Here is a 16,079-nt window from a genome sequence, read left to right as displayed (position 1 = left end):
CGTACACCAGCACTATCCTACACACACACACACTAGGAACACTATAGATAATGAAGCCAATTAACATACAAACGTGTTCGTCTTTGGAGTGTGGGAGGAAAATGGAGAACCTGGAGAAAACCCACGCAGGTCACAGGGAGAACGTACAAACTCCGCTCCCGCAGTCGGAATTGAACATAAGGCAGCAAATCATCCATTGTGCTGTCCTATTTTCTTTGAGGGATCTTCCCCATCACAAAACCACTGGTGGGACTAAAAACAGCTGAGGCATCTATTGCATAATTTGGGTTGCACGTCATATAAATGTTTACTTTTGTTACATTGGGGAAATTACAACAAGTTAAACAGTTTAATTTCTGAGTCAGTCTACCCCATAACAGAAGGGGGAGGAATTGTACAGTTTGATAGCCACAGGGAAGAAGAATCTCCTGTGGCCTTCTGTACAGCATCTTGGTGGAACCAGTCTGTTGCTGAAGATACTCCTCAGGTTGACTAGTGTGTCATGGAGGGAGTGTGCTGTATTAACCAGGATGCTCCGCAGTTTGAGTGAGCTTCCTCCCCTCCAAGACCACCTCCCATGAATACAACTCTGCCCTCAGGTCGGAGACAGCCTTCCTGATGAGTTTGTTAATCCTAACTCATGTGCATACAGCATTAGGGGAAGATCTGACTGTTTTTGAGCAGCAAAGTGAAAGAAAATGCACTCCATTGAGTCTATATTTCATGATTTCAATGACAGCACTCAGAAGTGACCACCGCCTTTACCTGTAGCCTCCGTAATTGAGATCAACCTTTAAGTTGACATTGTCAGCGGTAGATTTCATTGTCTACGATGATTACTACGTGTCCTTGCAATTGGCACTGCAACATCTGGGCTCATTACAAATAAAGTTACCCACTGGTGGATCCTTTAGCTTGAGGAACATTTAGCAGCAGTACTCATGCAGAAATAGTACAGAGAAGTTCACAGCACACAAGAGGGGGAACTCAACTGCACAGCATGCAAGACACTTGACTGCCACAGCAGAATTCAATAAAATTAATTTAATAACGATAATACTTCCATTTTATATAAGCTAGTTGAGCTGCCTCAGTGCATCTCACATAATGGGCTCCTTTTGCTATGCAGGGGAAACTTTTTTTTAACACATTAACGTTTTAATCAATTTTGCAATGTTTTTTGGGCTCAACATTTTATTGTATTTCCATGACTTAATCAGCTCTTCCTCCATGCGTGTGATGCACTTTATAATTTTTAAGGGACAAGACTATTTGGTTTCTACAATTGCTGGTCCCATTTTCAGAGGGGCAACTATACAGGGTTTCAATTATTTCCTCAATATAAGGTAGAACAGATGACTGTTGTCATTACCTCATGATAATTTTTTTTTATGTCTAATGGGCCGTAAATCTAACTTTAACCTGATGCTAGACGCAAAATGCTGCAGTAACTCAGCGGGCCAGGCAGCATCTCTGGAGAGAAGGAATGGGTGATGTTTCGGGTTTGAGGAAGGGTCTCGACCCGAGACGTCACCCATTCCTTCTCCCCAGAGATGCTGCTTGTCCCGCTGAGTTACCCCAGCATTTTGTGTCTATCTTCGATTTAAACCAGCATCTGAAGTTCTTTCCTGCAGCATTATCCTGATTCTGTCTATTGTGTGTCGTGAGCTGACAAATCTTGCTGTTGGAGCACTGAAGTTTTCCTGTCATGAACATTGGTGCGAGGAAGTTTAAATGCACCCCGACAATTACAGCTCAAAAAACGACGCACGCATTTTGGTAAAAAGCTGCTTGATTGGCACTATGAGTCTCAGAAATCGGCAGATCGGCTCGTGGATGTGAATGCAAACATAGTAGCCGTGGAAATATCGATGGGGGGAGCGCAAAGTTCTCCTATAGTGCTGATACATTGCACAAATGTGACATCTATATACACAAGACATAATACTACAACCTCTCAAAAGAAAAAAATAGCCTACCAGATTATTTACATCAACGACTAATAGTAAAGTGAATGCTTATGTTCCAGGTCTCTGGATCCCACAGCTGTCAGTCAGTTTACAGGGAGATCAGTTGGTAGATGTATATGTATAATATGTGTTTCTTAATTCATTTTTATTCCAATGCTTTGTTAAACAAATTAGCTTATGTCATTTCCCCCTAAGTGTATTAGGCGGTGATAGTTTTCACCCATCATTTTGGTGTTGGATACATTATTATTTTCTTTCAGAAAATAAATGTCTAAGGAAAAATGTTTGATATACAGTGATATTTGAGTTTAAAATAGGACAGCATAGTGGTGCAGCGGTAGAGCTGCTGCCTTACAGCACCAGAGACCCAGGTTCAATCCTGACTACGGGTGATGATTCTACGGAGTTTGCCCGTTCTCCCTGCGACCCTCGTGGCATTTCTCCAGGTGGTCCTGTTTCCTCCCACACTCCAAAGACATGCACATGTGTAGGCTAATTGGCCTGGTTAAAATTGTAAATTATCCCTTGTGGGTAGGATAGTGTTAGTGTATGATGTGACCACTAGTCAGCGCGGACTCGGTGGGCCGAAGAGCCTCTTTCCGCACTGTATCTACAAAGTCTAAATCTATCCAGGATCAAACTAGTATTGTGGATGTTGAATATATATACATATCCCAATGCTTTTGAATGGGGTCAATAAGTTTAATGTGCAGGGTCACTTCAATTAGACTTTTCTAAATAGAAGAAATATCTACCTTGCTATCAAATGATGTTCCTCTTTTCAGTGCAGAATCTTAATACTTCTAAAATGTATGTTCACTAAAGGCCACTATACGTCTAGTTTCAGTTTTCCAAGCTACCTCGGAATAGTGTCAGCAGGTAATGTTGGTTGGAAGTGGACAATAACATAGGAGGTCCAGCGTACAAGATTTGCAATGGCAGTTAAACCTTGCTCCGGACATAGAAATTACCAGGTAGTTCATAAATAAACTGGCCCATCAAGCCTGCCCTGCGTTTTGATGGTTGGAGCAGTGTGACTAAATACTTCATTTTCTCCTGTCAGCACCACCTCATCCTCCACAGACGTGAAACGCCTTTGAGCAACGAGAAAAGGAAAGACCCAGGGCCAATAAAGAAAGTCTAGGAAATCTCGTTAGGAACCAAAACCAAGTCATGGGAATTGTATATTTCATAAAGCTAGCTAATGATGAATCCTTCTGATGTTGTAATGCTAAAGAAAGAAGATCTAAATAAATAATCAAAGTAAAGAAATGTTATCACGTAATATAATATTTTTATACTACCTGATGGAATTTCTCTTTAAAAATTGAAGGCTAAATTCAGTTGGATACTTTTGATCGGATTAGTTTATTGTTATATACATCAGTGTTATGAAATTCCTTGTTCATATGAAGCTCCCAGTAAACAGTATAGATTTAGTAATGTTAAATATAACAATAAATAAAATGAATGTAAAACAGCCGAATGATGCAAGATTGTAATGCAAGTTTATTTTACAATAGAATAACCCAATGAGGTAGAATTACAAGTAAGCAAAGATGGCAGCACCTCCAGGAAAGGGATGTGAAAGTGGTGATTGGGTTGGAAGTCTGATAGCAATGGGGATGAAGCATGGATGTCCAAGCTTAAGTCTGGACATCCAGGCCTTCAAACTCCTGTATCTTTTCTAAGAAAGCGGAAGAAAGAAGAGGGTACGGCCAAAATGCCAGCTATCCTTGGTAATAATTCCATTCTACCAGATGCAGTGCATGGTGAAGATGGACTGGATGGAAGGAATGAATAAGCGTACGATGGACTGGACCTTGTTCACCAGTCTCCCCAGCTTCAGGCAATCAAGAGCAGGGTAGTTGTCATACCAGGCAGAGATGCATCCCGTCAGAATACTATCTATAGCGCATCTGTACAAGTTCAGGAGAATCCCCATGGACATGCCAAATCTTCATAGATGCCTAAGAATGTAAATACACTGATGCACTTTCTTGATCAGCGCATCAGTGTGAAGGGACCAGGTTAGGTTGCTGGTGATATGTATACCTAGAAATGTTAAGCTATTGCCCATCTGTACAGCAGCTCTGTTGATAAGGACAGTTTGTGTTCAATCCTTTGCTTCTATAGGTCAACAACCAACCTTTTCCTCTTCCTGATGTTGAGGGTAATGTTGTTGTGTTAATACCATGGCACAAGGTTCTTGTACATCGTCTTGTTATTGATCCAACCGACAACAGTGATATCACCTTAAGTCTGCATCTTCAGTTTATATGACAGATGTAAGAAAGCAGGTGGCTTGGCATGTGCAATAATAAGCATGCTAATGTTCATGATACTCCCTTGAAAATCTACCACTCATATGAGGTCATTCACAAACACCAAAGGATTTAGACCTGTTTTTATGCTAACCAAATAGCTGTCATTTCATTGACTGCCTCCAGGAAACTTGAACTATTTGAGTTGTCTAACTTAAGTTTCCTAGTTACTCATCTCCCTAACTACCTCCCTGCCCTGGTTGTTGTCATTTAATGCCCCCTTCTGCTTATCTGTGGGAGTCTCCCAGTAATCCCATCTGCCAACCTCCCCTACCCTCAGCATGGCCTCAGTTTCTACTTGGTCTGAAGAAGGGTCTCGACCTGAATCGTCACCCATTCCTTCTCTGCAGTTCCTTCCTAACGAGTTCCCACTTCCTGTTTTCTGCAACTGACAGGAGATTGTAGATGAATGGTCATATGTATGAATTTATTCAGGTAAGGCTATTCCACTGTGCAAAATAATCTCCTGATTCAAACTTAATGAAAATATAGATCTGCACACTCTTTCCAACGCAGACGGATTGGAGAGATGAGTTTAGAGCACCTTCCAATTGTTTTTTCTCATCCAATCTCCTTAAATTATATTTACTGCTCAAACGATTTAAAGAGGCACGTTTTTTCTGCATCAATTGCCCACCCTCAAAATTAAACATTATGAAGAGAATGAAGATTAATTGATGGCAATCTATGTTTTTTTTTCCAATTTTAAGTCTAAAGGCCAGCACATTTTGTAAAACATGGGTGAAGCTCGGTCAAAAAACAAGTAGAAAATAAGTCATTAAGAATTGAAGTTGAATCAAAGAGTGCCTCAAGATATATTAGCCAAGCAGCATCTGATCTTTTTTTAAATACAATGCACAAGCATGAATTTAAAAGTTTTAATCAGTCAACTATTTGGATGTTTCAAAATCCATAGAGGATCTCCGATAAAACCAGATGAGGAATGTCATGTGATTAATCTTAACCGATTTGTCTAGAGAATTCGTATAATCTCTCTGTTACAACATCCAGTCATTTTGAAATTTATTTCAAGATTGCTGAATCACAGCTTCACTCAGTCAATTTGATGTATTATTTGCTCCTTATGTGAAGACAACCTCATTGACATCTAGTCACTAGTTTGGATCTGGGTACGTTCTTCCCCTTCTCGCATCCACAAGCTTGTAAACTCTAGATAAGGAAATGACTCGATTAACAAATGTTTTTCGTACATAAATCGTACATAGTGTACTCAAGGTAGATTGTGCTAGTGATCATTTCTAGATGAAGTTATAGTTTAGTTTAGTGCGGAAACAGGCCCTTCGGCTCACCGAGTCCGCACTGACCAGCGATCCCTGCACACTAACACTATCCTACCTACACTAGGGACAATTTACATTTATACCAAGCCAATTAACCTACAAACCTGTACATCTTTGGAGTGTGGAAGGAAACTGAAGATCTCGGAGAAATCCCACGGGGAGAACGTACAAACTTCGTACAGACAGCACCCGTAGTCAGGATCGAACCCGGGTCTCTGGCGCTGTAAGGCAGTAGCTCTACCGCTATGCCACCATTCTGCTCTAAGTAACTCAGCGGGTCAGGCAGCATCTCTGGAGAAAAAGGATGGGTGATGTTCCCTTCCTCAGACCTGAAGAAATGTATGAAGAAGGGTTGCGACCTGAAACATCACCCATCCTTTTTCTCATGAGATGCTGCCTGACCCTCGGAGTTACTCCAGCACTTTGTGTCTATCTTTTCGTACATGAAAGTGTCTGGGCCGTTCGATTAGAGGCATGACTTTATTCAGAAACGATCACTGGCACAATCTACCTTGGGTACAAAATGAATGATTTATGCACAAAAAACATTTGGTAATAGTCATTTCCTTATCAGAGTTTACAAGCTTGTGGACGCGAGAAATGAGAAATGGACGTACAGATCCAAACTAGTAACTCGCAGTTTATGACTGATGTCAATGAGGTTGTCTTCACATAGGGAGCAATTGATACATCAAATTGACTGAGTAAAGCTGTGATTCTGAAATCTTGGAATAGTTTTCAAACTGACTGGATGTTGTAACAGAGAGATTATACAAATTCTCGAGACAAATCGGTTAAGATTAATCACATAGCTTTCTTCATTTGCACCTTGCCAGTGGAAATGGAAGTTAGTCAGCAACCTACAACCTTGGTTGAAAACTCACAAAACTATGTGAAACACAGTATATTAAAAAAATACAAAGAATTAGACAATGTGCTCAGCGGGCCAGACGGCATATATGGAGCATATGGATAGGTAGCCTTTTGGGTGTTGGGTGAAATTTCAATAAATGTAATTACAGACCGGACATAAAACTGCTTCCCGTAACAATTTCAGAAACACGGTCAGGTTCCCATTAAATTTTCCCCCTCCTCACCTTAAATAGGCATTGCCATTTTGCAAACACAAGACAATTGGTTTCATCAGTATGGGTGAATATCAGCAATCTTTCGATCGTCTCGATCATGACATTTCTCCCAGATATGCTCAAAGGCCAGGCTTCTCATTCTAGAATGTGCAGGAAAGAACTGCAGATGCTGGCTTAAACCATAGATAGACACAAAATGCTGGAGTAACTCAGCGGGACAGGCAGCATCTCTGGAGAGAACGAATGGGTGACGTTTCAGGTCGAGACCATTTTCGAAACTTCACCCATTTCTTCTCTCCAGAGATGCTGCCTGTTCCGCTGTGTTATGCCCCTGTCCCACTTAGGAAACCTGAACGGAAACCTCTGGAGACTTTGCGCCCCGCCCAAGGTTTCCGTGCGGTTCCCGGAGGTTGCAGGTGGTTGCCGGAGGTTGCAGGTAGTGGAAGCAGGTAGGGAGACTGACAAAAACCTCCGGGAACCTCACGGAAACCTTGGGTGGGGCACAAAGTCTCCAGAGGTTTCCGTTTAGGTTTCCTAAGTGGGACAGGGGCATTACTCCAGCATTTTGTGCCTATTCTCATTCTAGAAGATTACTTTAGCCACCTGCTGCTGTGATCTTCGAACAGCAGAGCACATGGGTTTCCTGACCACCCCTCACCCATTCTTGTCCAGAATCTCCCTACGGTCCGCTTTCCAGCCGATGTTAACACTCCCCGTATAAAATGTTAACACACCCCGTCGAAAACATAGTGCCATCTCCCTCTCCTTGGCAGCCTCCTCTCTCTCTTCCCTGGCAGCCGTAATGTGTGTTAGTGCTGTTTGGCTGTCACGAGGAGTATTCCCTGAAGGTCTGGTGTGCATCAAGCAGTGTTCCATAACAAAGCTGTGCTAAGTCGGACACACTCCTCTCTGGAATTACACTGATCTTGTTTAAGCATCAATTCTTTTTGTAAATCACCTTTGCACTGTGCCGGACATATTTATTTGCCCAATTCCACCAGCCTTTGTATGAGAGATCCAATTGGACACGTGTTAACACACCAAATAAAGGATTAATCCCGATTTTTAGGTTTGGTGGATCTGCAATAGGCCAGACTTTGTGCTCAAAATACAGAACAGATTGTCCAGAAGTACGGCACGGTGCCCCAGCGGTAGAGGTGCTGCATAACAGCACCAGCGACCTGGGTTCGATCCTGACCACGGGTGCTGTCTGTACGGGGTTCCCTGTGACCGTGTGGGTTTTCCCCCCGAGTGCTCTGGTTTCCTCCCACACTATGAAGGTGAACCGGTCAATTGGCTTTGGTGAAGATATAAATAGTCCCTACTTGTGGGATAATGCTGGTGTACGAGGGATCGCTGGTCGGAGTGGACTCGGTGGTCCGAAGAGCCGGCCTCTGCTAAACTAAACAAAAAAGGTAATTGCGAACACAAAGATTAAACCTAAAGAATGCTGGTGGAAGAATAGCAAATGCAAATAGATGACTGACCTTTCTGTACTACATTATGAGGATAGAGGCATGAGAAAAACAGAAGAAATGTGCATAAGATGGAAGTCACAAATATGTTTCTTCCATTTATCATTTACACTTTAATAAAAGACGAGAATTATTTATGCATGTAACATTATAAATGTGTAAAGTCCAGGTTCAGGAACAGCTTCCCTTCTTCCATTTGGCTATTAAACGCTACAAACTCAAATAAGCTCTGAACTACAATAGACTATTATTATTATTATTGCAATATTATTGTTTGTTTTTTGTGTGTACGTATGTGTGTGTGTAGAAATATATATATATAATATATGTGTGCGTGTGATCCGTATATGTGTATATATACACACACTGAACTTTTTTCCTCTCATTTCATATCTTGTTTACAGTGAACTGTGTTTACATGTTCTGTTGTGCTGCTGCAAGTAAGAATTTCATTATTCTATCTGGGGCGTATGACAATAAAACACTTGACCTGATTTCTGGCATTTAATCTTCAGCTTCTACTTCTTCTTCTTCTTCTTCTTGCGTATGGCATGCACAGCCTGAAGTTGTAGGACAACTCGTTCTATTTGATCTTATTTGATTGTGCACGCCGGGTTGATTGCATTCGTCGAAACAGGGCGGACCACGTGAAGGTTGCAATCAATTGACATTGCACATTTACTACAAATTTTGAGAAGTTTTGCAATAATTTTGCCATAGCTCTTCGCAATCCATCCTTTTTTCATATTGGAGTCTTGTAAAATTTTATTGAAATTAACAGGTGATGAAATATAATTCAACAAATTATAAGCAGCCCTCCATTGATTATATTGCACATATATTTAGACTTGCTAATATTACAAGCAAACTTGTTGCGCATGTCGACAGCTTACTGTAGATTTCCTAAACTGTGTACACATTTATAGTGTTTTGCTTTAATCAATTGCATAGTTAGATCAATTAATGGTAGCACCAGTGAGAGAACTAGATTTCAAAAAGTAGATATGATGAATGTAAAGAGAATATTATGTGCTCAATCAATACAAGGGTTTTTCAAGCTGAGTGACATATTGGGATACCAATATTCAAGTCCAATGCTGTTTGGTAAATTATAAATGTCTGTAATTAAAAAGTAGAGGCTGTTTCTATGAATGATTTAGTAAGTTATTTCATGTTTTGTCATGGCTGATTAACAACATTAAATTAACTTTTTCTTATTCCATTCTTTGATTTTTTTTCCCCCTCCCATTTAATGAAAAGGGCATCATGCAAGCATTCTTGTCGATTAAACAGTTGCTAGTTTAGTGAGTCCCATCTATATGTATCAACATAGGTGTGATAATAAATATTGGTGATTTAAAAAAAATATTAATCAAAAATAAATCATCATTGTGGAAGATCCTCAGGTGGTCATTTTCACTTTCAGCTGAAAAAAACCTTTTCAGTAAAAATTCAAACAAAGAACAGTACAGGGCAGGAATAATCCCTTCAGCCCACAATGTCTGTGCCGAACATGGCGCCAGGTTAAACTACTCTCTTCTGTCTGCATACAATCAATATCGGAGATTGACAGATTCTTGACTAGTACTGGTGTCAGGGATCATGGGATGAAGGCAGTAGAATGAGGTTGAGAGGGAAAGATAGATCAGCCATGAGTGGATGGCTGAGTAGGCTTGATGGTCCGAAAGGCCTAATTCTGCTCCTAGAATGTATAAACATATGATAGCCTCCATTCCCTGCATATCTATGTGAATGTCCAAAAGCCTCTTAAATGCCACTATTGTTCCTGCCTCCACCACCAGCCTTTCCAATGCATTCCACACATCAAACACTCTCTCACCCTGCACATCTCCTTTAAAACTACACGTGCAGATGTCCAGACATCCAACTGGAGCTACTCGGAATAACGTGGGGATTAGTAGTAGTAGTAGTAGTAGGCCCCCCTCAGTCATGACTGACCATGGGTGATGCATCCTAGTCGGATGCAAGCCTGGGCGATGTCGTATGGAGGACAGGCTGTTGCCCATGCAGCACGTCCCCCCTCTCCATGTCGCTGATCGATCCAAAGGAACAGCAGGGCCGTTACAGTTTGGCACCAGCGCCATCGCAGGAGCTGCCAGAGCGAGGTTTTAGACAACGACGAACTGCCTTAAGGGACTCCGACTACGGATTTTCTTGAGGTTTACTCCTGGAGCCTTTTCCATGACTGGATATGGCCACAAGGCAGTGGAGGTTTTAAAGCAGAATTTTCCCTCTCCTAGATGGACTGCCTTCCCAGGCTGACAAGCCCCATCTGCCCGAGACTTGTGGGGGCGGGAGCGTCTACCTTCCCGTGCAGGAGTATAGCACCTGCCCACTGCCTATAAAGTGCGGATTAGATCAACTTTATAAGGAAGGTCATCTATGTTTCCAGTATTAATTTAATCCCAGTTAGGTGCAATGGCTATTTGTTAAAAGAAACAATTAGCAATAATATAACAAAGATAGACACAAAATGCTGGAGTAACTCAGTGGGACAGGCAGCATCTCTGGAGGGAGGGAATGGGTGACATTTTGGGTCGGGACCCTTCTTCTGACCAATAGTTTAGTTTAATTTAGAGATACAGTACAGAAACAGGCCCTTTGGCCCAGCCAGTCCGCCCAGACCAGCGATCGCCACACATAAACATTGCCCCCCACACACACTATGGACAGTTTACATTCATACCAAGCCAATTAACCTACAAACCTGTACATCTTTGGAGTGTGGGAGGAAACCGAACATCTCGGAGAAAATTCACGCAGTCACGGGGAGAACGTACAAACTCCGTGCAGGCAGCACCCGTAGTCGGGATCAAACCCGTGGCTCTGGCGCTGAAAGCGCTGTAAGGCCGCAACTCTGCCACTGTGACCGCCCGCAAAAAAATGTGTAACGCAATGTTATTTTTGTTCTCTAATCTCGAGCCTACAAATTGTTTTTATTTCATTTTAGCAACAGCAACCACTGGCATCCCACCACTTAGCCCTTCAGCAGCAGCTTCTACAGGTGCAGCAGCTACAGCAACAGCATATCATGACAATGCAGCGACATGGCTTGCTTCCATTACAGTCTGGACAGCCGGCTCTCTCTCTGCAGACGTTGGCACAAGGTAAGTGTCAGGCCTGGAGACAGGCCCTTTTAAAACAGCCTTCTCGACTTGGGCTCTGCAAATGGGAGCCGCAAAGCTGCAGCAGTTAAGTTGTTCAGGAGAGGGCAATTGAGCAGTGACAGGGTACACCAGCGTATAATATGAAAGCTATGAATGTGACGATGCATGAAGTGTAATCTGTACAGCAACACATCAGGGACGCCCTTAGGTAATTCAGCAGCCATGTCATTGATTGATTTGAATAGTTGTATGTTATAGCTAGCTGTTCCTGTGGTGTTTAAGGAGCATGTTTAAAGCCTAAGGGTGTCTATCTGCAAGCCATTGACCAAAGAACCTACAGAGAGTGGCTTCAGAGGTATAGTTCTAGTGGTGCAGTAAACTAATAGTAGTGACATTTGTCCCAGTGGAACGCAGGCTCTTTGGATAGCAACTGAGAGTTTGGGCAGGCAGAAATACAAAGCAATTTTTTATCACAGTGATAATAGTCCAAAACTGATGTCATTATGAACCTTAAATCAACTTTATGCTTGCTTGAACATAGCCACCTGGGTATAGAGGTACAAGGACGAAAAAGGTTGAGCAACTATGTTTGTCTTTCAACCAGTACTACCTGGGATTGGAAAATTGAGTTCTATGAGCAGTAATCAATCATGTTTTTCAACAACATACATTTTTCAAAGTAGTGTCCATTTTTTTATAATGAGGAACAGTAGGGAATGTGTTTAAAATTAAATGAATAAATCTAGGATAAAATCCATCACAGAGGATCCTTTCATGCTAATCTGATTAAAGATAAAGTGTGACAATCTACTTTCCTTTGACACAGAAGCATGTTATGAGTGAGCGTGCCTATTCACTTCTGTTTTAGCCATGCAAATAGTGGAGTTAAGGTCAATTTTGCCTGTAATTGTTGCCTCACCGGCAATCCTGTTCGGTGCATCTGCGAGAAATGAATATTTCTGGCACTATCACCTTTTGGAAATGAAAGCTCGGTGTAAAGAAGGAGGAAAATCTGTGTTGTGACCTTCTTCCTGCTTGATTTCCTGGTCGTTACCGCTCAGCTAAAAAACTGACAAGGTTGTTCTACTGTCCTGTTATAATTTACTATTCTTTGATATGCAAACTATCTGCCCAGAACATGTAAAAATCCTATCAGTCTCATTTCACACTTCTTAACCACTTAGACTCTCTGGAGTCGATTGCCTTATTAGATCTACACTCTCCAATGTTACTGTAATTAAAATTTTTAGCAGTAGTTTAGTAAAGATATTTTGGCTGATCATTTTCAGATTATTACCCAATCCGTGCACCTAAAATGGAAGTAATAAATTAGATTCTGACCGAGTATTCTCACTGATCTAAAGTGCTTGAATATTTAATTGTGATTTGTAATTAAAATATAGTTAGAACCACAGGATTTTTGCTTTCCGCTTTCAACTTTCCACATTGGTTTTTGAATGAAATAAAATTTTAATGATAAAGACAGGTGATTAAAAAATAATTACTGACATAATATTCTAATTTTGTGGCAAAATTATAAAAGGCCTTTGAATATGGCGCAAATGAACTGGTTACATTTACAGCACATTATTTTCAATTATGCATTTTATATTTAAAATGAATGCATTTGCCATTAATGTATTTCAAAATATCTACAATGGTGAGTTTAAGTGCTCTGCTTTCAAACGAAGGGTGAATATGGAGAGCAGTTGTTATGTTGCAATCTGTGGTAAAATGAATAGATCAATTATTGCAAACATCTGAAGAATTTACTTTTAATTATCAATGCTAACCAAACATACAGTGGGTTGCACTCTGTTAGACGTATTGCAGTGCCGAGGAATATAGTTTAAGAATTGTCTAATTAACATTAGACCTTGTTTACATACACTTTGGTTTTTTAATTAGTATGTGCAGAAGGATCAGTCTACTGTTCATAGATCTAATTATGCAATACGGGGCCATTACTGTTTGACACAGGCATGACTCCAACAGAACTGCAGCAGCTCTGGAAAGAAGTGACTGGAGCTCACATGATGGAAGAAAGTGTAACCAAAAATGGCAGTCTCGACCTTTCCACGAGCTCAATCTGTTCTCCTGTGGCACCACCTAAGACCTCACTACCAGCAACACTGATGAACGGACAGTCTACGGGTCACACTCCAAAAAGGGAATGGTAGGCATTAATCGGGCATTATTTAGCGTCCACCACTGATCCAACTAATTTGTTTTTATCTTATGTCCTTTTATAGCCCTCACTTGTCTGACTGGTGATATGGCCGGCCATTTATCACAGCCTATTATGTGTAACGATGCCTGATTATCCTTCTAGTATTTCTTTTTTTTTTAAACATGAAAAATTGTGCTCTCTGAAGAATTGTGTGGGTAAGTAGCCATGCAATGTTAATGGGATTCTGCACAACATAATGTTCGGGACAAAGAGTGCGTGGCTTTGTTGCTATTCTGTTTTCTAGGAGAGAGTTCCATTGAATTAACATGGCTTCCACCACCATCTCCACTGCAACTTACACTGATATCATATTTTCAGGAATACACCTTGGGTTGAAAAATGTTTCACAGAGATCTAATGACAAATGTTTGAGCGCATGAATAACTGCTCTAACAAAGATTCAAAATTCAGATAAGATAAATTGCAATATCTTCTTGCTCAGTAGGCTTTACTTCCTTTCAGTTGAAGAACCCATGTTATAAACCTGTGAATAACTGATGTCTTAATACATCATCAGTTCCTTAGGCTATTTCAAAGTCCATTGCAACTGGTGGATCCTCTTGGTTAAGTGGACATGTCATATCGACAAACAAAGTTTCCTATTTGCTCATCGTAAAGTCCCACAAATTACTAATGATTAAATGATTAAATGGTGGATTTGAGAGAGTATTGCCCGACAATGAAGAAAACTCACTACTCCACAGCAAATAACGACAATAGATGGTTTATATCTGCCTACAAGATATGCGGTATATCAGTTTCTTACTCAAGAGGATAAGAACTTGCAAATATTCTGCAGTCTGAAGAAGGGAATTGATCCGTAACATCGCCAATCCATTGTTCCCGAAAATCCCGAAACATCGGCAATCCACAAAAGCTGCCTGACCCCCTGAGTTCCGCCAGCACTTTGTGTTTTCTTCAAGATTTCAGTAACTGAGGTTCTCTTTGTCTCCATTACTGCAACCTCGCTCTTTTGGTGACTTAATGTTGAATTAGGTTAAAAAACAAATGCCCAGAAATTAAAAGCCACCTATTTTCCTTGTTAGACACTAGGCTCACAACCAGCTAATGAACATTTGCAGGTACGATCACGTTTAAGAAACATTTAGACAGGTTCATGGGTAGGACAGGTCTAATGGGATATGGGCCAAACACAGGCGGGTGGGACTATATGGGACATGTGTGGATATGTTGTGCCGAAGGACCTGTTTCCACGCTGTATGAGTCTATCTATGAATCTATTCAGCTTGAGGAATCACTGTTAGAAGACCATGAGACCCAAAATGCTAAATGAGCCTTTTCACAACACAGGCCTATCTTGTACACACTGTACCCTGTGGAATGCACGCAGAAACACATCCATCTATGGTGGGGCAGAGAGGAATTTCAGGGGAAAGATGTTTGGGGTGGGAATCTAAAAGGGGTCATTGCCATATGATCAGTGGAAAGATCAGGGTGAAGTTGGCAGCCTGGGACCACTTTAAACTGAGAAAATCAGGGTAAATAAGCACAACTTCCATTCAGATGGTGTGGACTGAAATACACCATCTGATGAATCTCCTCTGTGCCCTCTCCAGCACTAGTCCTAATCACATCACATTAATCAGGATCAAACCCCATCTCCCATCTCACCAACACCTGAATATTGCACTACATCCTAAGCATACACTGCTAAAACTACTCTCAACTACCAATTTTTGTGTCGACATCCTAATTTTCTTTTTGTGGACTGTTCTATTTCCAGGATTTCCTGACAATTAACGTCAGGCAAACTGGCTGGCAATCTCCTTTTTTTAACATTTATTTTGTCCATCTTGTATAGTCATTGCATTCACAACCTCTCAGTTTGCTGAATCAATCTACATTCAGAAAAATAACATTGGACTCGGCTCTCTAATTAGCTTTTATCTTTGCAATAAAGAAGTTCTGTGCTCACAAAGTTAGGTTCAGAAGAATTCCTTTTGTTGTCAAGATAGGGTTAAATCGTGCTGAGATGAAGTGCAATGCTGGATGTGTTTTCCGTGCTCTTTGTACATAATCGGTGCATGTTCACCATTTGCTCGAGGTGATTAAATTACAGCCTTGTCCATAAGTGGTACACAACAATACCTGAGGAAGGGTGGCCACAGATGCATTTAGGGCTTCAGTTGCAGCCTTTTCAGGCGTGATGGTGCCTGACCAGATTTCACATGACACATGAAACTTTCCACATCCCGCACATAGTGCTTCGTTCCATTATAAATGAAGATCATTCCATGGCCTAAAACGCCGTCAATGGGCAGACTGCTTTTTGCCACCACGAGTGAGGGCAACTTCCTAAAGACTCTTGAAGATATCATTGACACATGATTTGAAGGCATGTTGACGTAAAAAAAAAAAAAATTCTGAATAGAAAGGGTGAACCTGTTCCATAGTCCATCCAACATCCATCAGCAGCAGCTCTGGGCTTTGGGGTAATGGCAATCTGTTAAGGAGATAAATAATCTGATTTGGCACAACACTCCTACTCTCCCCTTTAATTTGTCTTGCACAAGGAAAAGTCCTAATTAAATCATTTAGGGTA

At 41.1% G+C, this 16,079-nt stretch overlaps 1 protein-coding gene across 12 annotated transcripts in view; it reads left to right on the top strand.

Moving 5' to 3' along the window:
- foxp1 (forkhead box P1) overlaps positions 1-16,079 on the top strand; it is a 486,565-nt gene that overhangs the window by 394,681 nt on the left and 75,805 nt on the right. For all 12 annotated transcript variants that reach the window (XM_033036706.1, XM_033036704.1, XM_033036702.1 and 9 more), the window contains 2 exons: positions 11,130-11,286; positions 13,267-13,462. In XM_033036706.1, coding sequence (XP_032892597.1) covers positions 11,130-11,286; positions 13,267-13,462 — 353 coding nt within the window. The remainder of the gene's footprint in view (positions 1-11,129; positions 11,287-13,266; positions 13,463-16,079) is intronic.

The sequence above is a fragment of the Amblyraja radiata genome, chromosome 18 (genome assembly GCF_010909765.2).
Source record: "Amblyraja radiata isolate CabotCenter1 chromosome 18, sAmbRad1.1.pri, whole genome shotgun sequence".
NCBI lineage: Eukaryota > Metazoa > Chordata > Chondrichthyes > Rajiformes > Rajidae > Amblyraja > Amblyraja radiata.
Note: the sequence above shows the minus strand (reverse complement) of the source record. Positions and strands in the feature narration are given on the sequence as shown.